At 36.0% G+C, this 27,167-nt stretch overlaps 1 protein-coding gene across 1 annotated transcript; it reads right to left on the bottom strand.

Moving 5' to 3' along the window:
- On the bottom strand, positions 1-27,167 carry ANGPTL5 (angiopoietin like 5). Its single transcript, XM_027849490.1, has 8 exons — positions 27,069-27,167; positions 19,045-19,189; positions 15,952-16,055; positions 15,579-15,672; positions 13,384-13,484; positions 7,451-7,571; positions 3,591-3,776; positions 1-320 (listed from the first exon to the last, which is right to left on the bottom strand). The coding sequence occupies exons 1-8, from the start codon at positions 27,165-27,167 to the stop codon at positions 1-3; spliced, it is 1,170 nt and encodes a 389-aa protein (XP_027705291.1).

The raw sequence follows: 27,167 nt of genomic DNA on the forward strand, positions 1-27,167 counted from the left end.
TTATTTGAAAAGTGGATTGTAAGTTCTTCGTATTTTCATCGAAACAGATTTGATTCTGACCCATGAATTGTTTTTAACCCATGTACCCCAGTGAATTCCAGATGAGAGCAACTTTCCCGGGTACTGATGAATGCCATTAAGATTTGCTAAACCACACTGACCAAACCACCAACCAGTCTTATTATTGAAGTGGCTACAACTCTTGACTGACTGACCACCAATCATGCATGCTGGACGGCATCCATCATTATCAACATCAGAGGTGCTGAAAGGCACTGCATTTTGATTATCTTCCTTTCTGAGACCACGGAATGCATCACCTGAATAAAACAGACTGACAATGACTAAACATGAAAGCACTTCTCATTAATATAATTGAATATTTTCAGCCTGCTTTGCTATTGAAATTTTGAATTTGAAATTGAGTCAAGGTGTGTAAAAAAGGCCAAGACCTCATTGAAATTGAAATTGGGTACTTTAGAGGTAAAAATTATATAAACTACAACTTAATCCTTATTTATCACAAGCAATACTTCATATATCAGTGTCTGCTTAGGTGGCATTATACACAAGAAAATTAATGCCTTCTAGAATTTTTTAGGCCCTTCAATCATCTTCCCAAATTGTGCACCTAGCTAGTTCTAAAAGTCAAAGTCAAGAAGATGGCAGGTGGATTTAGACTATGTAAATAACAAATCAGATAATGTAAAGCCAATAGTGTTATATAGAAATCTGCCATCATTCTGCAGAAAATTTTTTTCATTTGAATACCAAATCATTCACTCAATAGTTATTATTGACTGTGCATAAGGCCCTGAATTAAATTACCACATTTTTCACTTCATTTAGCTATGGTAAGTTAGTTATAGATAAAAGGAAGACTTTTACCTTAAACACTTTCATCCTTAAACCTCCTTACCTGTACCCTTTATTCCTAGCCTCACCAATCTCCTCTGGAACTTGTCTATGTGGATCTTTAACCATGTTCTCATCTTTAGTCTGGGTCTACTAGATCTTTTCCTTATACCTACAGATGGGCTCAGAACTCCACTATCCTAAAAATGCATGCATATATAATGAATATATGTATATATGCTTTCCTTCACACTGTTATTCCTCACATTATCCTTCTATATTCCTAACATTTTAACACCATTTCTTTTACCTTTACAATCTTACTTCTCTACCTTAGCACTCTATTGATAACGCTGTTTCAAATGTCACTAGTGACTTTTTTCTTTTTCTTTTTTATTTCCTATTGCTTTTATTTTTATATTACAATCACTTCCCCCTTTAACTACATACCCACCACTACCACTGAACCCTAACAAAGAAAAGCATTTATGCAAACCAAGTAAGATTATGACATTTCATATTTAAAGTACCCTATCTTTCTACTAAGAGGTGGAAGTCGAGTCTCTTCAACAGCCTTCCATGACAAAGATTGGTCATTACAATTAATAATAATTTCATTTCCTTTCATTGTCAGTTTTGTTTACATTATTTTAACTATTACCACTATTATGCATATTGTCATCCTGATCCTGTTTACTTCATTCTGCCTCAGTTCACACAAGTCTTACAATATTTCTCAGAATTTTTATTCATTGTTTCTTATCACATAATAATTTTATATCACATTCACATATGACATTATAAAGTCATTCCCCAATTCCAATGATTTTGAATTGCCTAATGGTCTTTTAGCAATCCTCCTTGATCTTCTTCCAGCATTTAGCAATAATGACTAGCCTAAGCTTCTCAATGTTTCTCATGCTTATGCTGTGATATGGCTGTTAAATCCTTCTCGGATAGGTTCCCCAACTTCTCTGGTAGGTGCCACAAATTCTCTTTCCTTTGTTCTATTCTATCTCATATTTATATTATCTCCTTTGCCAAAATCACATATACTTTCATGGTTTCAATTATCATGAGTATGCCAATGTCTGCTAAATTCCACTGTCTCCTTGAATGTCTCATATTTCACAGAATCTTAGAGTCTGGAAAGAATCTCAGAGGCCTAGTCCAACCTGAACCTGAATAAGAGTCCTCTCTACAATATAACTGACAAATTGTTATTCAGCTTTTATGTAAAGGCCTCATGTGAAGGGGAAACCCATTGCTTTCCAAGTCAGCGATCCCAATTTCATCTAAGTCTGCTTCTCTTCAGCTTCTATACATTGCTCCAAATTATGCTGTCTAGAGTCAAGCAGAACAAATCTAATTCCTCTTTCTCATGATAGACCTTCCAGCTTGAAGATTATCAACCTTCCCCTCCATCTCTGCCCTCCCCCCACCAATCTTCTCTTTTCCAAGCTAAATATATTTAGTTGCTTCAACCAATTCATGCATGGAGTAAAATTGAGACCTCTCAACATCTTGCCTCTTTTAGGTGCTCTACAGATTATCAATTTTTTAAAAATAATTTGTGACCAAAACTGAATATTACATTCCATATGTGACCTGAACAGGGCAGACTGAAGGTTAATGGGACCTGTTTTCCTAGTCCTGTATACTTTGCCTCTCTTAATCCAGCCTAAATTACATTAGCTTTCTTGGTTGCCAAATAACTCTGTTGACTCAAAAATTTAGAGCTGGAAGGGACCTTAGAGAACATTTTACAGATGAGTCAACTGAGGCACAGAGAGGTTCATATTCTTCTCTTCATTACTGTTATAATACAGAAAATTATTAGAGCAGAATACTCATGAGGCCAAGGTCAAGGTTTCCAGCTCCATATAGATGAGTTACTTTCAATGTTATCTATATTACAAAAGTGTGCATTGATTATAAAGAAGCCCCAAATAAGATAGTATAGATGGATAACCACAACATATGACCTCTAGTGAAAAATCAATTCAAAGTACTGACTATCAGTAAAGTCATATTTATATAGAAAGAATAGCATATTATCATCAAACTAAAACCTAGCATGCTGAAAGAAATAATCTTGCAGAATTTATGGACAGACTTCTAACTTCATCTGTGACATATTCACTAATGGTTTATTTCATCTCTAGGACACCAAACACACAGAATCACAGACCACATATTACTACAGCATATGAAGGGCATAGCCATTTTGCTAAGACAAAAACGTCTCAATTCAATTACCCTTAAAATTAATTTAATAGCATATATTTGAGTTTTTAAAAATCCAACATACATGCAAACTATCATAAGAGGCTTAGCATAGTAGAAAGAATGAAAAACTAGGAGTTAAAAGACCTGGTTTCTGATCTCATGTCTATACTAGCCAATCTTAATCTCTCTGAATTCCAATTTCCTCATGTGTAAAATTGGGATAATAGCACCTAATTTGTTTTCCTCAATGTATTTTTGTAAGGATCTAATGAGATAATCCACATGAAAGCATTTTGAAAACTGTAAGACACTATACAAAATTATATTATCTCAAGAAACTTAGAATATCAAAACTCAAAATATTGTCCCATTTTCTTATTTAACACATTCTACCATTAGTCACCAAGAAGTCTATTACAATCAATACTGTATAGCAGCATACATACACTATTAAACCTTCATTAAGTGTCATTTACCAGCATAATTTTTAAAGAGGATAATCTTACCTGCATTTCCTGAATAACGTCCTAAGTGTATCTTAAAAAAGTTTGTTTCATCTTCTATCCAAAAGTTTTCATATGATGCATATGCAAATGTTTCATCTTCAGATTCCAGTGTCACAAGTAGCAGAAAGTTGGTGTTTTTTTGATTTACAATGTAAAATATCTTTTTTAATCCTAGCCAAAATTCTCCTGTAGAGAGAAAATGTCTGGTTTTAAATTATAGAAATTAAAAATTAATTATTTTTGACTCCTTTATATCTCAACTGCCAGAAGCTAAGAGATTTTATGTGGAAAAGTTGGTGGGGAGAAAGGGAATCTTTGCCCAAATGTTAATTTTTAGTTTAAATTATCCATATAATTATTTTAATCTTTCATTTCATTTAGCTATGAATATTTTGCCTCAGAGCCAACTATAAATGGAAATTTAAAAAAAAGACTGGAAGTTACTTTAAACCACATCAATATGATAATAATAAATTCGTGTACATAGGTATGCATAGTATACCTTGTCTCTAAGCCAAGTCTGCCTCAAGACTTCCTGAAAATGTTTAGTTCAAATAAGTGTTCTCTGTCTTTTTGTGTTATGGTTTCCTAATCGAACATTTATTTGGTATGATCAAGATAATCAAAAAGGTCCATGGACAGAAAAATAATAGCTCAAATTGGTGAACCATGGTCATAAACAGAACTACTGGGTTCATAGATTGGAGGTAAACATTTCCAGAACTACAGAATAACAGGTTTTTCAGAGCTCTCTGGTACAGTGACAAATTCCTAGATCAGGCCAGAATGTCTGTTCTCTCAATTTCCAAAGTAAAAACACATAGACTCACGAAAAACTTCTTTTGATCTGAGGACAAGACTATACCCATCAGTGAACCTTGTGTGTGAATCCCAGGGATCCCCTGTGTAGCCAGCAATGTCCCCTCAGGGCTAGAGTTTGCATACCTAGTATGTCTATAATCACATTCTGAAACATATCCTTAAGCTAAGGATCTGCTGATAAATACCTGGCAGAACAGATAAGTGGCAGGGAAGAGGAGAGGGTAAAGAATGCAGAAAGCCTAGGGATGGTACTGTGACAATTCTCAGTTTGACATCAGATAGATAGAAATTAACTATATTTAGTATACTGAATATACTTAATCTATATGAACCCTGGGGCAGTTTTGGAGACTCTAGAACCTACTCCAGGGATGTTAGAACATGTTACCAATTAGAGGGCACTTAAAGGGCATAAGATCAGATTGGAGCCAGGTTTCTGGTAAAACTCTAGAAGAAAGAAAATGGATCAGACAAATGAAATACCAACCCAAGGGAGTATGATAGATTATAGGATCTCATAGGCTTCATCTCTCTTAGTTTATGAAAATAACCTCGCCTAAATAGGAAGGAGAAAATGGAATTGAAAGTTTGAAGAAAATGTTCAATGAATTCAAGATATGCAAATAATCTAAAAGAGGGCAAAAAAAAAAAAAGATTTTTTGTTCCTGAAACCAGGCTTTTATTTTGACTTATTCAGAAAAAGATATGTCATGCAGTTAAAAAAAAAACTCCATTCTGATCTCAAGAAAAAGGTATTGATAAAAAATGGAAGAAAGATAGGAAAAGGACATGGACACCAATTAGATGAATTGCCATAATAAGGAGACCAAAAGAGAATAAAAAGTGCTTAGCAAATACATGACTTTCTTGAGAAGCCACCAAGGGCAAAACTAGTTTAGAATGAAAACTTATGTGCTTATAGAGGAGATAGGAATCTCACTTAAAGAGAACATACAGGAAAAGCACTTGGATCTGACCATGTGTTCATAGATTTAATTCATATTAGAGGTGAAACAATAGTGAAAACATTGAAGAATATATTCACAAAGTATCTGAAAGAGGGGAAGATACTAAAACACTGGAAAAAAATCTCCCCTATTAAGACCAAAAGAAGTCAACCAGCTAAATATCAGCAAGTAGTAACCTCATCTCATTTCTCAAATGGAGAAAATTTTTATGACAATAATTTACACACACATAGAGGATATTCACAATTATGGTGTTAGGAGGGAATAGGCAGACATTTATAAGCAATATTCCTCAGCAAACCATAATATTACCCATACACAATTAACAGAAAGATTTAAAGAATACAATATTCCACTGTGATTATTGTTGATTTTTTAAAAAATCTGACTTGGTAGAGCCAACTCCCTTTAAAACTCATTCTAACAAGGTGTCTCCCAAGCATACATAAAATTATTCAAGATTCCATGAAATACATAAAAGAAGGAACCTCATTTGATGATTCTCTGATCATTAATATCAGACAATTAATTAAACAGGGAGATATGTACTCATCAAAGGACTTAACTCTGATGGGGAAGAGATCCAACAAATAATTGAAGTTAAGGAGAAATTCCTTGTTAGGGTGAGGTCCTTTAGATGCTCCTGTTTGCAGATGACCTCATACTATTTTATCAGGTCCTAAAACACTGCAGAACCTTTGGAAGGGATCCAAAACCAATCAAAAGTATTTGGCCTAACCATCTACACAGGAAAAAAAAATGAATAAGGAATGCCTACTGCCCAGATTATGACATATTTAAATGGATAACATGCTGAGCTCTTCTATCAATTGATGTATTGTATATATTATATATATTATATAGCATATACAATAACAACATTATAAATGGACAACATACTTCCAAAATTATAAGGAAGGAAAAAAGCAGATTGGATTGTTTTAGGGAAATTGAAAAGTTCTTTTAATGATCCCAAACTTCTCCCAGAATCAAAGCCCTATCTTTTTAATAACAATATTCTACTAGTATTATATGGCTGCAAGTCATGTACTATGTAATAACATAGATATTAAAGAATTAGAAATGAATATCATTAAAATGGTAATGGAGAAATTCATGGCAGGAGCAAATAGGCTGTAACACATAATGCATAAGAAACTATGAATAAGAACCACAATAATGACATATCAGTAAAGAAATACATGGTTGAAAAACAAGATGATTTAGTCCTATCATGAGAGCAAGGTATAAGATGTTATGGCACCAAAGAGATATCAAGAGAAACAGAAAAAGGTCTCAGCATATTGGGTAGGCTCCTGTGTCAAACTTATGGGAGAAGATGGATAATATACTCAATTGCATGAGATAGCAAGTTGTAATCTGTATAATTGGAGGGAATGTCTACATTGATAAGATCACAGATCCATTCAAATATAGCACCCATACCAGTGCCTTAATAATCCTCCATTTTACTTGCCTATATTTTAAAATTATATAGAAAATCATACAATATAAACATTAAAAATAAATCATATTAGAATTCAAATCAAATCTCATTCCAAACAAAAAGAAAAGTCCCAAAGAGCCACTTATTTTATATGAGAAGCATATCAGAAGAATTTCAAATCCTCCTGAAAGGCAGTAGAAGGTATTAGAAAGAGCATTAAATGTAGAGTCAAGAAAGCTCTAAGCTCTTAATTCCATGTTGAATATTCACCAGCTTTGTAACCACAGATGAGTCACTGAGAAAATTATGAAAATATACGAATGCAGATATAATTAGGTCACTATATGACCTATTTCCTCATCTGTAAAATGGATGTGATAATAATAGTGGTAGTATTTCTCACACAAGTCTGTTGAAAGCGTGAAATGAGATAATAAAAGTACTTGGAAAACTGTAAAGCCCTATATAGATTCCTAGCTATTCTCATTTTCATTATTATTATCAATACTAATAACAAAGTTCATTGGGACTATGACCTGCATCAACAAAATTCTGACCAACAGAAACACTGAGTGGCCTAAAAATGACCAAAATTAAGAGGGATAAATATGCAAAATTTGAACCTAAAAGATCACCAAATCCATCCAGATAATCACACCAGAGCCTTTGGAAATCAATTGCTCCATTGATCCTTTTCTGTATCGTGGTCCATCCACCTCCTCTATAATCCATGTCACACATTACCTAAAATAAAGACATTTAAGAAAATTTTAGCCATGTATCATTGCACCATACTTTTTTCCATCTTCATATTTTAAAGACTCATTTTAACTGAAATTTTTTCCTCTAAACAATTTAATGTATGACATCAGGGTATTGTGACTTAAAATTATCTTTATAAATACTTCATGGAAAGAAATGTGCATATATAATGTATATATAACAAGAAACATGTATATGTAATAAAAACTTATTAGAAAATCATAATACTAATAGTTATATCTGCATTTGTATATCTTTATGATTTTCTCAGTAATGCAAAATTTATTTTATTTTGTAAACTTTATAGATGGTTAGCAGTGACACTGGGCTGTTGAAGAATATGGAAATTCTGACAGGGCCCACAAAAGCTTTGTCAGAACTATAAAGGCTTTGAGTACAGCCTATATTGAGTAATGCTATAAAGGCTTTAAGTAAAAACCCATGAACTGACTGTGTATCTGTAATACAAGGACCAGACTACCTAAATTCAGACACTCAGTCAACAAACATTTATCAGGGGCATATTATGTGCCATGCACTGTACCTTTAAGCACTGGGGATACAAAGAAAGGAAAAAAAAATACAGTCCTGACTCTAATGAGCTCATATTCTAATGGGGGAGATAAGCAAAAAATTGAATAGAAAAGACATAGACAGTGTATAAGAAAAGGTGATCTTAGAAGAAAGTTGCAGGGAGTGAGGGGAAAGAAAATGAGGAATGAACTGGCTGTAGAAGGTGGTATCTGAACAATGTCTTGGAGGAAGCTAGGGAAGTCAGGAGGCTCTCTTACTAGAGGGGGGAGAGCATACCAGGCATTGGGGATATCCAATGAAAAGTCAGAAATTTAGGAGATTGGTTGTCATGTGTAAGGATTAGCAAGAAGGCCAGTGCTACTGGATTGCAGAATATAGTGAAGGTGAGTAAGGGGTAAGAGGACTGGAAAGGGAGGAAGGAGCCATGTTGTAAAGAACTTCAAAAGCTAAAGAAAGGTTTTATATTTGATCCTGGAGGTAATAGGGAGCCACTGGAGTTTATTGAATAAAGGGATGATATGGTCATACTTTTGCCTTACAAACACCACTTTGACAGTTGAATCAAGAATGGATTGGAATGGAGAGAGATGAGGCAGGGAGAATAATAGAGAAAGGTCTTGTGATAATATAGGCTTGAGGTGATAAAGATTACTACCAGAGTAGTGGCTATATGAGTAGAAAGAAAGGGAAGTATAGAAGGGATGAGAGTAGAAATGACAAGTATTGGCAACAAATTGGACATGTGGAATAAGGACAAATATGCAATCAAGGATAATACCCAGGTTGTAAGCCTTGGTGATGGAGAGGATGGGGGTGAGGGGTGGGGAGGAGGTACTATGGGCAACGATAAGGAAACTGGGAAGAGGGAAAGGCTTGGAAGGAAAGATAATGAGTCTTTTTTTCATATGTTAAGTTGTGTACAGTATTTCCAGTTTAAGATGTCCAAGAGGCAGCTGGAGATGTAAATCTGGAGTTCAGGAAAGAAGTTAGGATTGGATAAAAAGATGTAATAATCACCAGTATAGAGATGATAATTATACCCATGAGAACTAATGAGATTATCAAGTTAGATAGTACAGGGGAAGAAAAGGATAGACCCTTGGGGGATACCAAATGCTAGTGGGCATTCCATGGAGGAAAATCCAGAAAAGGAAACTAAGAAGGAGCAATCAGATAGGTAGGAAGGAAATAATGTCACAAAAACCCAGAAAGGAGAGAGTATCTAGAGAAAAAAGAATGATAGTATCAAAGGTCAAAAAGGATGAGAATTAAGAAGAGATTGTTATATTTAGCAATTAAAAAATCACTAGTAATTTTGTAGGGACATTTCAGTTGAATGAATGAGGTCAGAAGCAGGATTGCAAAGGTTTGAGGAAAAAACAAGAGGAGAGAAAATAGAGGCCCCCATAGTAGGTGGCTTTCTCAAGGAATTTAGCCTTGAAAGTTTAGTTTAGATATCAGGAATTGTTAAATCATGTGGAAGATGTTTTGTTGGGTTTTGTTTTATTTTGTTTTGTTTTTAGGTTATAGGAGACATAAGCATATTTGTAGGCATCAGGGAAAGAACTAATTGATAGGGAGGCATTAAAGATTAGTGAGAGTGAGAATGAGAAAGGTGGCAATCTTCTGGAAAAGATAGAATAGAATGGTATCCTGGGTGCCTTGAGAGATTCGTGTTGGCAAGGATAAGGGCCATCTCTTCATATGAAACAGATGAAAGAGGAAAGAGTGGGAGAAGATGTGAGGTTAAGAAAAGTAGAATAAGGAGCTCTCAGAGAATAGCCTTTTTTCAATGAAGTATGAGGCAAGGTAGTAGAGAGCAAGTACTAGGGAGGGATTACCATAGGAAGTTTGAGGGGGATGAAAAGTTTTGAAATAGTTGCTGTGGTAAATGGGATGTAGAATTGATTAGACAAGTACAAAAGGATTGCCCTATTGCAGCAAGGGTCAAATTGAGATTACGTAACACATTTGTAGTGGAATCAGTTAGCACGGCTAAGTGATTTTCTTCGGTTATGTTCAGGAGCACAGGAATAGATAGTGTTTATATAGCACTTTTAGGTTGCAAAGTGCTTTGCAAATATTACCTGATTTTATCCTTACAACAACCCTGGGAGGTGGGTGTTATTATTATCTCATATTACAAATAAGGAAGCTGAGGCAGACAGAGGTTGTGAATTCCCCAGGGTCCCACAGCTAGTGTCTGAGGCTAGACTTGAACTCAGATTCTTCTGATTAGATGTGCAATGCTCTATCCACAGAGTTGCCTTTATAGGAGTGAAATCAAAGGATGGTGGGAGTAAATCAAAGTTGAGGTTTGACAGAGCATGGTTTAAAAAAAATAGGACAAGGGGAAAATTACAGGGTATAGTATAGAGTTGGTCTGGTTCACCAAAAGTTCAAGACTGGGAAGGAACAAGAGTATAGCCATCACAGGGGTAATGGCCTAGGGAAAAAATAAGGAGTGAAGGGGCTGAAAGTCACAGTAAGGACACATAATAGGGTTAGTGGTTGAAAGGCAGAAGGAAAAATTGAGTGACAAAAGATTCTGATCATATGAAGGAATTTCAGAGTTGATAAACAGAGAAGTGGAACATTTGGGGTTGATGGCAAGATAAAAGGTATGACCGTCTCTGTGTGTAGCTGAGGTGGAGTGGAGTAAATCTTGGGAACTGAATAAATTGAGGAACTGGGAAGTTAGCATGGTTTAAAAGTATCAATATGGGGGCAGCTAGGTGGCACAGTTGATAGAGCACTGGCCCTGAAATCAGGAAGACCTGAGTTCAAATCCAGCCTCAGACCTGACACTCACTAGCTGTGTGACCCTGGGGAAGTCACTTAAACCCAACTGCCTAAAAAAAAAAAAAAAGTATCAATATGTATGTTGAAGTCCCCTAGTGTAAAGGCAGGATGTGGAGTGGAAAGACTATAAACAAGGCACAGAATTCATTGAAGAATGAAGGAGAATGCCCTGGATGTCATTTGATAAAAGATACCAGAATTTCAATTGAGTGATAAATTTGGAGTGCAGAGGGACTCATCACCAGAAGGTTGGCCACTAGGTAATGATTTTTTTAAGCCATAACTATTTGTGAAGACCATCATCCAAGACAGTGCTCTTCAAACTTTTTTGATCACTCTTATTACTGATAAATTTTAGAGCACACTCCCCCAATATATGTATATTCATGTATTTATAAATTATATACACATATTACTACTGTCCTAATATTATGTATATTATAAAACATATAAAAGTAGACATCTAAAAGGATGAGATAAATATTAAAATAATATTTGATTTCCGAGTAAATAAGGGGTCACAGGAGTTTATTGAGTAAGGAGTGACATGATGACATCTATACTTTAAAAAAATCACTTTACTATGTGAAGGTTGGACCTGAAAGGGAAGAGACTTGAGTCAGGGAAACAAATTAGGAGACTATTTAAATAGTCCAAGGAGGAGGTGATCAGGGCCTGAACTATGGTGGTGTTTGCATGAATAGAGAGAAGTAAGCAGATGCAAGAGTGTGTGAAAATAGAAACAGGAACATTTGGCAGCTCGTTGGACACATACATATGGGGTGATAGTGATGATGATGATGATCATGGTGACAAAAATAGTGAAGTTCAAAAGGGGAGGAGTTATTATTTGGAACCACCAAAAACTTTAAAAGGTGAGGAGGGGGAGTATGTCTTTGTCCCTCCTTCTGAGGGACTCCTGTCAAAGCCACATGGTGAACTGAGGGAGAGGGGAGTACCCAGGCAGTGGGTAGGTTACAATTGCTATTAGGGGGTAATACCTAATAACTGACACAGAAGGGGTGAAGTTGGAAACTTTTGGGTAAGAGGTTGGAGAAAATGAACTGGAAAAGTGTTTGGGGATGAGGATATGGAATGGCAGTGTTGGAGATAAGATTGGTTATCACAGGGAGTATTGGATGCAATTCATCTTCCTACTCTCTCCATGATTGACTACACACTCCAGGAGTCAGGCCATGAACACACATTGGAGACCAGTGGACTAAATTAGTGAGCAGGGTTTAAATCTGCATAGGATGCTGGGGGACACACATTGAAGGAAAAGTGAATCCATGAATACTTCAAATATATTTTGGCAAAATAACCACATTGAACTGTTTCATCTTAATTCTTAAAAGAAAAATGTAATATTTTCCTGCTATGATACATTTAACCATTCTTGTGTGCTTATCTTTAAAAAGCAAAACTAAGTATCAGTTCAAATCTTGTCTCTTGACATGGCTATAGGCAAACCATTTGACCTCTTGCTATACATGGCAAGTGCTGAAAAAGTACTTCCTAATTGATTGATTGATCTAGCCTCAGTTTCCTCACCTATAAAATCAGGAAAAATGCCTGAAGTAAGGATCAAATGAGAAATGTGTGAAGCATTTAGCAAACCTTAATACACTGTATGAATGAATGAATGAATGAAAAAAGGAAACATTTACTGGAGAGCTTATTATACATTTAGTATTAGATATTTGTCACAGACAGGATTTGCATAGTTTGTTACATGCAACCTGAACCAGAAATGGATTGGGGATTTTTTCTACCTTCCCCATTATTGCTAAAATAATTGTACTGGTTGACTTCTCTATCAAATTTTTTAACCTCAAAAACATTTGAGGTTAAATCAAAATTATTATTCCTTAGTGAGTCCTAGGCCAATACTTACCACGTTATATTTTCACATCAGTAAAATATTAATTATTGCTGTCATGACAAAATAAGATCCTGAAGCAAATTGTTTCACTCTTAACACAGCAACCATGACTATTGAAACTGAAATTGTAAAACTTCCTAATTAAAAAAAATAATAATTCAGCTTGTGCTTTGTTTACGTACCACTGGACACTGGAATTTGAGAAACCAATAGAACTAAAAGCAGAATTCTTATAGATTCACTCAGAAATGTTTAAGGGATACATTATGAAAACATTGAATTAGAACTCTGTATCTGCATGCTTATTTTGAAAAGCAATGTGGTAGAGCACCATCCTTGAAACCACAAAGAACTGGGTTCCATCCCCTCCTCTAAGACATACTGTGACCCTATACAAATAACTTAACCTTCCAGTGCTCTTGGCAACTGTCTAAGACCATAAGTTTAAGAGAAGGTGCCAATGTGTATTGATAGAAGAAATTCCTTTCTGGAGGTCCTTACACCAGTAAAACCACAAGTTCTGTCTCTATGCTTCTCCCCTATCATCTGCAACATGTAAAAGAAGACTCTTACCTCAAAAGGGTAACTGGAGCCTTCCGGGTGTATTATGTATAAACCACTTGGAGTTTTTGTTACAGTGCCAATTGTATCTTTAATATCAGTGCAATCCAAACCTAAAGAACAATCAAAAGGTATTCTAAATTGGCATTTTTGTAAAGATGTATCTTAGCATAGTAAGATGAAAAAATGAGAATTAAAGAATTCACATAGAAATTTATTTGCAAGAAAATGATAATTTTCAATCACTTTGACAATAAAAACATCTCAGCTCTAAAAATCAAGAAAAGATAAAAACAAGAAGAGGAAAATCCAGGGGCAGTTAGGTAGCACAGGACCTGAGTTCAAATCCGGCCTCAGACCAAACACTTGACACTTACTAGCTGTGTGATCCTGGGCAAGTCACTTAAAAAAAAGAAGAAGAAGAAGAAGAGATAAATCCTGATTTCCTAATGGTAAAAAAAAAAAAAGTTATAATGAAATGTTTCTTCTATTCACTGACAACATGAGATCTGAATTTCTTGCTGCTAAGATAATCATATTGATTTAAATGAATAATCATCTTTACTTCAATACTTATCCTAAAACTATCTCTCTCCTTTCCCCTCCCTCAATTTAAAAAAAAATTAATAAAAGATTCATCTCCATTTACTTTCTATTTCTTCAAATCTCTCCAGCTACACCCTCCTAGGATTGTTAATGTAAGTAGCAATAGACAAATGGACTTGAAGTGACGCTTTTTCTGATCAGAGCAACAGATTAATCAACAAGTATTTCTTAAGCACTAATACTATTCTACAAATACAGCACAGTTTAATCATCCTATTTACTGAACGAATATTTGAAAAAAGAGTTTGATCTTATATTTCAATAGAAATGAAAATAATTATCAGGGAAATTCAAAGTTTGTAAAAGTGTAAAGCCCCTAGGATTTAAATTGAAAGAGTATAATGGAGCTTGCTCAACAAGGAAAAAAACTAGCATCCAAGCTAATTATTCTGGCCAAAGTCAGATACTAGAAGCAAAGAGAAATTTTGGGGATTGGTAGCAGAGACTACATTCCTTGTAGAATCCAGCTGAAACAACTGCCATATGAGACTAATAGGGAGGAGACCTGCAGAAGTAGCACCATCACCAGAAGACACAGGCAATGTTTGAAGAGTGTCCCTGCTCCATGAATATGCTCAAGCCACACACGTTACCTACGTGCATGCCCTTCTAATTTGGCCACCCTAACATATGTGTTCTCTGTGTATACCCTTCTATGTATATATACACTAGACATACATTCCTTACATGTGTGCCTGCCCCTCTACTGTTCCCCAAGTGTGTCTATACTTCCACTCTTCATATGGTATGTGCATTTGTGGAAGGGTGTGCCCAAGACTGATAGAGAAAATGTTTTATTGCTACTTTTATTATTGTGATATTTCATTAAATATTTTTCCTTTCAACTAATTCTCTAGTATTTGAAATGTATCCTCTAGCTGACTAACAAAGGTAGGTACACTGATTGGACCTTATGGGCTATGCTTTTGAGTGAATATAGACACAAAGAGTACCTTAACCCTGGAGTAGCCTTGTATGGGAAACCCTTGTGTGAGTTGATGAGTTAGGGATGTCCTCAGGTGCTAGATAATTGTCAAAAATCTTAGAGGTTCCAGTGTGTTTTAGAATGAGGTAAATAGGTTAACTACTCTTCACACCTCTTCAGTTCTTTTTCTCAAACCTTTAAAATCTATGATTTTTTGACAGATTTGGAACTGGAAGAGACCTTAAAAGTCACCTAATCAAACTTCTTCATTTTACAGAAAAGAAAACAGCATCCAGAGTATCAAAAACAGTGGGCACCTAGAATGTTTTGGAGGGTATAACTATATTCTATTCAGGTTCAAAGTACTTTTACAAAGTCACAGCTTTCAAATGGTTTGAAGTGTTTCCAAACATAATTTCTATATATGTCTATATCTATAGATAATAGATATGTACTATATATATATATATACACATACATATACACACATACATACATACATACACACACACACATACATAATTTACAGCGTAATTTACCTCATAGTTAATCCCTCAAACTCTATTATGAAATAAGGATCTGGTCATACTCATCTAAAAATAAAGAAAAGTAATTGTCTCATCCATGGCACTTCTAAAACATAAACGTGAAATGGCAGAAAAGGCAAAGTTCTTACCATGTGCCTGAACTGGTCTATGAGGAAAGGGATCCAGATATTTTCTAAAAACTTCTGTATTCAAAAGAAGGATTCTATTCATAAGTTCATTCACCTACATAACCAAAAGAAGGGAAAAAACATTTAAATAAATTTATATTTGAATACACTTTTGATACTTCTGAGTTCTTAGGTTAAGATTCCTGTGCCTCTGTTATGCAGGCTGTTAGAGTTGAATTTCTGTATTTTATAAGCACATACTACAGGATTGCATGCCTTGTTACTTTAAAGAAACAGTAAAGGTTTAATTTTATTTCAAGCAATGATAATTGTTAACTCCAGCCAAGAGAAAAAAGTAGATATGTTATCACCAACAAGGAAATTAAAAGAGTACCTGATTAGATAGATAATCCAAAGAAGCTTGTTGTTCATCCATCATATTTCTGAGGAGTTTTTTGGTGCTTCTAGTATAGGAAACAATGGAACTCTGCAAATTCCCTTAAAGCATGATAAAATTATTTAGATAATTATCATCTCTGTAAAAAACAACTAGGCTGAAAAAAAACTTGAATTTCATGAATTTTGGTGAAGTATGAGATCAGTGAAATCTTGATTAACACAAATATTTAGAGAACAGAGTTTAGGATAATTTTTTGTTAACCCTTTTTATTTATCCTTTATTAAAAACCTTTCTAAAATGTATTAATATTCTAATGCCTTAGTAAGTATAACATACTTCAACAACTTAAACAAAAGTGAATTAATTTCTATAGACCTATTATTTGGAAGTAAATCCAGAAGATGAAAGAAATATCAATTCCCATTACATATTGCACATATAGAAGTAGGAAATTGGTCTGAATCTATACCAAGACTAGAACATACCTTGTTTTTATTGTATTTAATACTGCTATCAAGAGTTTTTTTTTTAATTTCCCCTCTTTCTCGTAAACGTGGAGAGAAATTCTTATTATTTAAAGGATTTGGATAACTAGGTTCTAGGTTGTTGAAGTTTGTATTGTAGTGGAAAGTCAGTCACCCAAGAAGCATTTATTAAGTGCTTACTATGTGCCAGGTACTGAGCTAAACATTGGAGATACAAGGAGCATTGTATTTGAAGTTTGACCTGGGTCTGAATATCAATTTTGCCACTTGTTAACTAAGTGATCTTGAAGAAGTTACAGTATTCTTGAGTCTGTTTCATGATATGTATAATAAGGATAGCAATGCCTTCCTTCCCAGCCTGCTTTAAAAGGTTGCTGTGAAGCTCAAATGACATAATATATAAAAAACAGATTTCAGCACTGGAAAGTACTATATAAATATGAGGTATAGTTGCTACTTCAATTGTTTCACTTCATAGAATCGAATCAAACTTAAGATCTTCTTAAAGCATGAATCAATTCAATAAAATCTTTGAAAAGTGGCTTCTCAACCTCCACTTGAAAGCAATCTAAGGATAGAGAATAATACCTAGTATTTACATAGATAGCACTTTATACTTCACAAAATGTTCTACATTCTTCCTTTCATTTAAGTCTCAGGATAACCAGTGAGACAAATCCTGCGGTTGTTATTATCTCCATGTTAAGAAACAGACTCAAAGAGGCCATACAGCTAGCAAGTATCAGTGGCAAGATCGGAAATGAGTTCGTCCCTCCTTCAAGAAGCAGTCCATTCTACTTTTGGATGTTTTAATTCTCAGTTACTATTTTTTTTATATCAAACTGAAATTTTTCACTTAAACTCACACTCAGTGCTCTTGGTTCTGCTCTTTGTGGCCAAACAGAATAAACCAAACCCTTCTTTCATGCTACAACTCCCTAGAGATACTTGAAACAGATATCCTTCTCCCCCACCTAGTCCTCCCTTCTCCAAATTAAATACAGCATATCAACAAGCATTTCTTAACTACCTACTATGTGCCAGGCACTATGCTAATCCCTGGAAGTACAAAGAAAAGCAAATAAGGAAACAAACAAAACAGAGCCCCTGCTCTAAAGGAGCTCACAGTCTAATGGGGAAAACAATGTGGAAACAAACTTTACATAAGATAAATTGTAGATAATCAACAGAGAAAAGGCACTAGCATTAAGGAGGATTAGGAAAGATTTCTCATAGAAGGTGGCATTTCAGGTGGGATCCAGGTTCTGATGAAGCCAGTTTGAATGAATTCATAGACTCAATTGTCCTTTTTTCAGTATAAGCACTTATACCTCAGAAATCATCAAATGCTATAAATCAGCACTTGATTTATTGCTTCCTAATTGTCTAGACCTAAAAGTTGAGAAAATGTTAATAATACAAGCTAAAAGCATGTCATGGGTACATTTCCTGCTGCCCCCGCTCCCCCCTCCCCAAAGATAGTTGTTAAATATTTACCAGCACATCCCTGGCTGGGACTTGAAGGAAGCCAGAAAGGCAAAAAGATAGAAATTAGGAAGGAGAGCATTTCAAGTAGACAATCAGTGAAAATGCACATAGTACAGAGATAGGGTGTCTTGTGTGAAGAAGAGCAAAGAGGTCATTGTAACTGGATTTCAAAATAAGGCAAATAATGTAAAGAAAAGACTGGAAAGATAGGATGGTGGCCCTTATGAAGGGCTTTGAATGAAAAAGAGGATTTATTTTATGCTTGATCTTGTAGGTGATAGAAAGCCACTGGAGTTTATTGAAAGGGTGAGGTGGTTGTGACATGGTCAGACACGCACTTTAGAAAGATTAGTTTAAGAGCTGAGTAGATATACTAATGGAGGGAGACAGAGCAGGGAGACCAACCAGGCTGTGGTAGTAGTCTAAGCATGAGGTGAGGAGGACCTGCACCAGGGTTGTGGCACAGCAGAGAAGGGGACATATGTGAGAGTTGCTTTGGAGGTAAAAACAACAGGGCTAAGTAAGTGATTGGATAAGGATGGTGAGGAGAGTGAGGAGTTGAGGATAACATGTTGATTGCAAGCCTGGGTAACTAGGAGGATGATAGAGTCCTCAATAATAAGAAGAAAAATAGGACAGGAGAGCAAAAGAAGCCAAATGTAAATTATTCTATAGAGGATCACAATCCCACAAAGCAGACTAAAAAAGGAAAGCTCAACTTTTCATATTTCTATATCCTTTAACACCCAACTAGGAAATCATCTTGCATATCATAGGTGCTAAATGAATATTCGCTTCTATGTTTTGTTTTGTTTTGTTTTTTTTCTGTCACATACTTGTTCACTTTACAACCCAGGAAGAATTTTACCTGGTCAATACATTTGGAATAAGCAGACTACCTCCTATAAATTTACATAATATCAGGTCAGTACCACCTTCTACAGCCAGTTGTTGTAGTCTATAGAATTTAATTGATACATGGTCAACGGGCCAAGATAGGCAGGCAAGATGTAGGTAAAATTACCCAAAATTAGACCATAAACAGGACCAATTTTTTCATTCATAACATAAAAAATTCAACAAGTTATAGGTGCTATTTTCAAAGGTTACTTACTACACATAAAATGTTTTTCTTCTCGTATAATTTTAGTTTGAACTGCACATGAATCACCACAATTTTCCTTATCTGCAGTATCATTAGGGTTACTTTTGCTTCCTGTATTGGATAATTCTTCAAGAATGTTGATAGCTGAAGAATCCTGTCACATCAAAAGAGAAATAAAAGGAAGACAGACAAAAATGTAGCATATTATGTGGTAATTACATATATATAAGGGGAAGCATGCTTAATGTACAAAAGAAATAAGGTAGCTTTGGATTCAGGAAGATCTGGGTTCAAAACCTATCTCTAACACATTATATACATACAAAAACTGAATGACCATAGGCAATTCACTTAGCTTCTCCATGCCCCTGATACACTCTTAAGACTGTAAGTTACAGATGAGTTGCCCATTGGCATCATTACAGGGACGATCTTTATCACTAGAAAAAGTTTCCACAATAAGAGTTCCCCACACCACTCTCATGTAATCTGGACCAAATCACTGATCTGGACCAAAATAGGTAAATAAGCATGTGTTAAATATTTAACATAATTTCAATTTCAAATTCATCTTCCTTTAGAGGAAATTGACTTTCAAAAATATTTAATGTATGTATGTATGCATGCATGAATGTATACATACACATAAATGTTCCCTTGAATATTCTGATCTTCTAGTTTATCAATTTTCTTAAATGCTATAACCTCTATCTTCACTCTACCTCAGCAACACACAAGGATGGACATCTCCATAATCTTTCTTCTACCTTTGTTCTGCCTCCAGGATACAAAATTTTCACATTCCTCTCTTCAGTTACAATCTCCTATCTTTAATGCCTCCCTCTTTCTCACTTTTCCTAAGGCTATGTTCACTCTCCCCATGATCATTAGCTACCTTGTCCTCTCTCTAGACACTCTTTGTCAAACTCCAACCCTGGTTAAACTCCACTATTAGCTGGCTCTGTTCCTACTCAGATACTCTGAAAACCATGCAACTGTACAACTGTGTTCACTATTATATCACCTACACTTAATTAGAGAGGCAGTAGGTAGAAAACTTTCCTCAGATTCAGAAAGGACTGAGTTCAACTTCTGCCCCTAATAAAAGCCAACTTAACCCAAGGCAAGTCACTCAATCCCTCATTACCTCAGGCACTAAGAAACACCTCAAATGGCAAAAGAATAAAGCACCTGGACTGGAATCAGGAAGACCTGTGTTTAAATCTGGCCCCAGAAACTTCCTCAGAAACTCAGAAACTGCCCAGCTGAACCTGGGGCAGTCACTTAATCTTTGTTTGTCTCAGTTTCCTCAACTGTAAAATGAAGAAGGCAGGGTAAAATGAAGAAACCTACCTCACAAGGATCAAATTACATAATTATTGTAAAAAAATTACTTAGCATAGTACATGCTTATGTCTTCAGGCAGGTCTTTATGACTATAAATTGCAGACAAGGTGCTGCTCTTCAATGTTAGAGAGTTTCCTTACTCACAGCTCCTCATAATTGTCATATTACAGGTTCTATCAAAAAAAAAATCTCTTCTAGAACCTTGCTGCTACACAGAACTTTTATTCTTCCCTGATTGTCTATCATACTCTCCACAGTGACCTTTGTTGTTCAGTCATTTCAGTCATGTCCAATTCTTTGTGACGCCATTTGAGGTTTTCTTGGCAAAGATATTGGAATAATTTGCCATCTCCTTCTCTAGACCATTGTACAGATGAGGAAACTGAGGCAAACAAGGTTAAGTGACTTGCCCAGGGTCACACAGCTAGTAATGTTTAAGGTCAGATTTGAATTCTGATCTTCCTGACCACTACACCACCTAGTTGCCCTCTCTAGAGGCCTCCTCTACTCCGGGTTTTTTCATCTCCAGACCACCACCATATTCACCCCTCAGCAGAGGACTTCATCACCAATTTTTTTCTGAGAAAATAAAAGACATCCACTGAGAGCTCCCTTTTCTCCCCTCCCCCTCTCCATTTCATATCTGGAAATCCTTCTGTATTTTCTACCAGTATCTCCTTCCTTCTTCCAGTTTCTAATGAAGTGGAACTTCTTCTTGCTAACCCTCTTAATGCCATCTCTTCTAGGAGATTTCCCCATTAATAATCCCGTTCTTTTCTCATCCTCAATCTCTCCTCCTTTACTATCTCCTAGAAGGCGCTTAATAAGTGCTTGTTGATTGATTCACTGATTGACTGATAGAAACATGCTTAGGTCTCCTTCATTCTTAAAAATCTTTCCCTGGACCCTGTCATTCTCTCAAGCTATTGCCCTATATCTCTTCTTTTACAAATAAATTCCTAGAAATGTTCCTTTAAACTCACCACTCCCACTCACTTCTCAATCTCATGCAATCTGTCTTCCAACCCAACCACTTCACTAAAACTACTCTCTCCCCAAAGTTAACAATAATCTCTTAACTGCTAAATGCAATTGCCTTTATTCAATCCTCATTCTCCTGGATCTGTCTGAAGGTTATGATTCTATCAACCACACCCTGCTCCTGGATACTCTTTCCTCCCTTCTCTGTCTCTTCTCTCAGTTATCTGTTCCTCTACTTTCTGAACATTCATTTTTCAGTCTCATAGCAACCAAACTGTTAGCCACTAATCAGATACTACCCAATAGGAAGCATCTGTTGTTAAAAATTCCATTGTGAGCAGAAGTGCCAAACAAATATCAAGTTACCTATGGTTCTTAGAGAGTGAATGACATTCCATTCCCCACTATCACCTCTCTTTGGGTGACTAAACCATAAATTAATTAAGATGCATTCATTAAGTGCTTACTATGTGCCAAGCACTGTGCTGACTACTGTGGATACAAACAGAAAACAGGGAAGATTCTGCTCTTAAGAAGCTCAAATTTTAATTGGGGGTGACAAAACATACAAAAACATTCAGCTGAAGCAGGGATGGAAAGTCACAATGACCCTCAGCATACAGTGGCAGGATAGGAGGAAAATTCCAAATCCTTAATGCTTAGCAGCAGGGGTTCGGGAACTGCTGCATCAGAGCAAATGGTCAGGCCCTATGGGCAGAAAGCTATAATGGCAGAGCAGCTGGTAAGACCCAGTGGTCCTTAGGGCTCAATTGCAGGACAGCTGTTAAAGTCCAGTGGTCAGTCCTCCATCTTTCAGGAAGGATTATAATTGCTGAATCTCAAGGCTTACTGCAAGGATGTGAGTAGCCCAAAGGATGGAGTGGAGTGGTCACTCTGGATCCCTCTGCAGGAATGGGGATAGAGGTTTAAGGTAGAAGAATGGGAAAATGGAAATGAATTAATGAATAAATTGGCATTTAATTATGTACATATAGTCCAGGTTTCCTCTAGTCATTACCGTATGATTCATTTCTGGCAAAATAACTGTACAAATGTTTTTAAAAATTAATTAGGTAATATACTTTTGTGGAGTATATTTCTGAAAAGTACTGTATTAAGAAGTAGGCTAAAAAACAAGACAATCTTTGTCAAGGCAATATACTATGAGGGACAGAACACAGGGTTTCTAGTCCTAGACTACTTATTTACTATTTAACCAGCAGATGGCACTATTAGCCAGAGTTTAGCTATGTAAATGAGAGAGTAGCTCTCCATCTTTTGGAATTTAAGGTTGGGGGGTTGCCTTAGGGCAAGAGTTCTTAACTATGGTTAGATTTTAGAGGTTCTAAAAATTTGGGTGGGGAAGAAATTACATCTTTATTTCATTGGTTTCCTGTGTATTTTATTTTGGGCATTTTCTTTTTTTTTTAATTTTTAATTTTTTTTTATTTTAATATGTGTTTTTAAAACTTTGGGTGACAAATTTTCTCCCTTTCTCCCTCCCCAACCACCCTCATTAAAAAGGCAAGCATCTCGATACAGGTTTGTAGTCATGCAAAACACTTCCATAGTAGTCAGTCATGTTGTAAAAAACTAACTATATTTGCCTTCATCCTATCTTACCCCCCATTTATTCTATTCTCTCTTTTGGCCCTGTCCCTCCTCAGAAGTGTTTGCTTCTGATTATCCCCTCCCCCAATCTGCCCTCCCCTTTATCAGCCTCCTGCTCTCTCATCCCCTTCCCACCTTATTTTCCCGGTAAAATAGATTTCCATACCCCATTGTGTATGTCATTCCCTCCTTAAGCCAAATCCAATGAGAACAAGATTCACTCATTCCCTCTCACCTTCCCCCATTTCCCCTCCATTGTAAAAGCCTTTTCTTTTCTGTTTCACCGGAGATAATTTACCCCATTCTACTTCTCCTTTTCTCCTTTTCCCAGTATAATCATCTCTCACCCCTTAATTTTATTTTCAAGTATCACCCTTTCATCTTCAACTCATCCTGTGCCCTCTATCCATCTATCTATCTATACATACATACATACAATATTTTTCCCTCCCACTACCCTAATACTGACAAAGGACTCATGAGTTACAAATACCATCTTTCCCCACAGGAATGTAAACAGTTCAACCTTAATAAGTCTCTTATGATTTCTCTTTCCTATTTACCTCTTCATGTTTCACTTGAGTCTTGTATTTGAAAGTCAAATTTTCTATTCAGCTCTTGTCTTTTCCTCAGGAATGCTTGAAAGGTCCCCTATATCATTGAATGACCATTTTTTACCCTGAAGGATTATACTCAGTTTTGCTGGGTAGGTGATTCTAGGTTGTAGTCCTATCTCCTTTGCCCTCCAAAATATCATACTCCATGCCCTCCGGACCCTTAATGTAGAAGCCACTAAATTTTGTGTTATCCTGACTGTGTTTCCACAGTACTTGAAATGTTTCTTTCTGGCTGCCTGCCATATCTTATCCTTGACCTGGGAATTCTGGAATTTGGCTACAACATTCCTAGGAGTTTTCCTTTGGGGATCTCTTTCAGGAGGTGATCGGTGGATTCCTTCAATTTCTATTTTGCCCTCTTGTTCTAATATCAGGGCAGTTTTCCTTGATAATTTCTTGAAAGACGATGCCTAGGCTCTTTTTTTGATCCTGGCTTTCAGATAGTACAATAATTTTCAAGTTCTCTCTCCTGGATCTATTGTCCAGGTCAGTTGTTTTTCCAATGAGATATTTCACATTCTCTTCTATTTTTTCATTCTTTTTGGATTAGTTTTATAGTGCCTTGATTTCTCATATAGTTGCTAGCTTCTAATTGCTGCATTCTAATTTTTAAGGAAGTATTTTCTTCAGTAAGCTTTTGGACTTCCTTTTCCATTTGGCCAATTTTGCTTTTTAGGGCATTCTTCTCCTCATTGACTTTTTTGAACTTCTTTTGCCATTTGGGTTAGGCTATTTTTTTTAAGGTGTTATTTTCTTCAGTATTTTTTTGAGTCTCCTTTAGCATCAGTCTCAGTTTTTCCTCTACTTCTCTTACTTGCTTCTAAAAATCCTTTTTGAGCTCTTCCATTGAGCCTGGGACCAATTCATATTTCTCTTGGAGGCTTTGGATGTAGGAGCTTTGGCTTCATTGTCTTCTTCTGGTTGTATGTTTTGATCTTCTTTGTCACCAAAGTAAGGCAATATAGTGTGACTCTTTTTGTGCTGCTTGCTCATGATCCCGGCCAATTACTTCAGTTATAAACTCTTTGTTAAGGTAAAGGTCTGTTTCCAGTGTGGAGAATGTACTGTCCCAAGCTTCAGGGATTTTGTGCAGCTGTTTTCAGAGATACTTCTAGGGACCCATAAATTTTCAGTTCTTCCAAGGTGGTATGATTAGGGGCAAGATGTTTACTCCTTTCTTGGCCTGTGCTCTGCTCTATGAGTGACCACAAGAACTCTTTTCTGTCCTGGAACTGTGAGGAGGATTTCCTCTCCACAGCCACTATAAGCTCCACCACGCCAGAGCTCCTCTTCACCCCCACCACCCAAAACTGTGACCCAGATCTAAGCATGGGCAAAGCAAGAGAATCCTGAACCAGCAGAGAGATTCCTGCAATCCCCCTCTGATCTACTCAATTTCCCCTCAGTCTGTGGGCCAGAAGCTCAGGAGGCAGCCGCTGCCCCAGGGGCCGAGCTCAGGGAATGGAGTTGGGACCCTGTGCTTCTTCTCTCCACACCCCCAGAAACAGACTTTTCCCACTGACCTTCTAAGTTGTCTTTGGCTGCCTGCAATTCAGTCCTCTGACACCTGCTCCAGGTTCACTGCGACCTGCAAGCCATTCTGCGTTCCTCTCTCAGCCAGACGCAATATACCTTTCTGATCAACCATCCAGGTTGTCTTGGGCTGGAAATTTGTTTCACTTTGTCTTTTTGTGGGTTCAGCTGCTTTAGAATTTGTTTAGAGCCATTTTTTATAGGTATTTGGAGGGGTTTAGGGGAGAGCTTAAGCAAGTCACTGCTTTTACTCGGCCATCTTGGCTCTGCCCCCTCTATTTTAGGCATTTTCAAAACATTATTCTAAGAAGAGGGGTCCATACTGACCCCTCTTTTCATGACACACAAAAAGATTAAGAACCCCTGCCCTACAGTGTAGACACACCTCCCAGACCACACCTTTCTCCTTTCACTGGGAGACCTAGGGGATATGGCTTTCCTTCAGTCTGAGCTTCTACTCCATCCCTCACTCTGGAAACCAGAAGTTTCATTGAAAAGCCTGATACTCTAAGCTATTTGAATCTTGGTTATCCCTAGCCAAATGAAAAATAGTCCTAAGCCACATGGTTGGTATATCTTTGCTAGTTAGGAGCTTTAATTTAAGTCATTTCTAAAATCAAAACAATAGGATTTCTCATTCAGTCCAGCTTTCCTTTACGGAATGGAGAGAAAAAAGTTTCTTTACTTATTGTCTGCAGCAGTCAGAGAAAATTCATCCTTTCTCTCTATTTACCTCTATCTCACAAGCTATTCACTGACTTCCTCCTGTTGTAATCACCCCTATAAACAATACATAGACAGGCATCATGGAGAAGTTATGCTCAATAATAGTTTTATATAAAACAAATCAGAAATTAGATAGCTTTAAGAAACAGAGAACTTGCATAGAAATCCCCTGCTCAAGGAATAGGAAAAGGAGGGAGAGGAGTCAAGCTTTCTCTGCCCTTCGCTGATCTTTGATGAGTGAAAACAGTCAGCAGCTCATGGTGCCACCTCCTCCACAAAGTCTTTCCCTGATCTCCCCAGCCAAAGGTTACTCTACCCCTCCCCCCCAAAAGAAATAATTCACTGTTCTTTGGTTGGGCCTCTCTTCTGTGTTTATCACATGTACCTTTATATTGTAGTTTATCTTCACACAGGTAAGAGTTGTACATTTACAATTACCCAGACAAAATTTGTGTTTCAGAACTAGTTATTCTTTACTTTTTCTTTCAATCATGGAAAGGCAATAACTGACATAATGCATATTTTAGAAAACTTAAAACATGTGGCTATATACAGCTTTATTTAAGCCCACGTGAAAAGCATAAAAGAATTAAGTTTTTAAGAGGACTAAATCAATTATTACTTCATTAACTTTATATAATTCACTTGCTTTTTCAAATGTCTGATATTGGCAGTTAATAAATACATGTTTCACTTGAATAAAATAGAATTTAAAATGTTAAAGAGCTCAAATAGATTTATGCAAAATATAAAGAAAGTCTAAATATGCATATGTATAATAGGTATTTTATCACAAGGGTTATATTTCCTAGCTTTCTAGATAAAAATAAACACAACATTTAAAGTACATCTAACTGTTACATAACAGTTAAAAATAGCTCATCAAAATGAAGTATATTTCTACTCAATCAGATATTCCATTAACTTAGTTATTGTCATGGGTCACATTTTAACCTCAGTCCTACAATTGTTTTTCAAAAAATAAACCAAAATGGATTAAATTGTTTTAAGACCATTAAATTTCCATTTAAAGGATAATAGTCTAAATGTTATAATAATAATAATGTTACCAAATTTAATCTCAACATTTTAATAAAAGAAACTCAATTATTCTATAACTAATTGTTAGTAGTAAAAGAAACTTTTGCAAATGTAGAAATTATTCTGTGAAAACTACCTAATCAGATTCTTCTTATCAAAAGAATATAATTTACTTACTGTGGTAGAAAATTGTATGCAATTGCCTTGCACACTTTCTCCCCATATAAAAATATATATATTTAGGCATATCGATGAAGTTAGACTTAGAGGTACCAT

The sequence above is a fragment of the Vombatus ursinus genome, unplaced genomic scaffold, assembly GCF_900497805.2.
Source record: "Vombatus ursinus unplaced genomic scaffold, bare-nosed wombat genome assembly UNPS02007612.1, whole genome shotgun sequence".
Lineage (NCBI taxonomy): Eukaryota > Metazoa > Chordata > Mammalia > Diprotodontia > Vombatidae > Vombatus > Vombatus ursinus.

Bases quoted from the DNA above. Each gene is read 5' to 3' on its own strand.
- ANGPTL5 (XM_027849490.1), bottom strand. From the start codon at position 27,167: ATGGTACCTCTAAGTCTAACTTCATCGATATGCCTAAATATATATATT. The intron at 19,190-27,068 runs GTAAGTAAATTA...TTGATGTGACAG, and splicing joins GCATACAATTTTCTACCACA to GATTCTTCAGCTATCAACAT. The intron at 16,056-19,044 runs GTAAGTAACCTT...TCATGCTTTAAG, and splicing joins AGAAAAACATTTTATGTGTA to GGAATTTGCAGAGTTCCATT.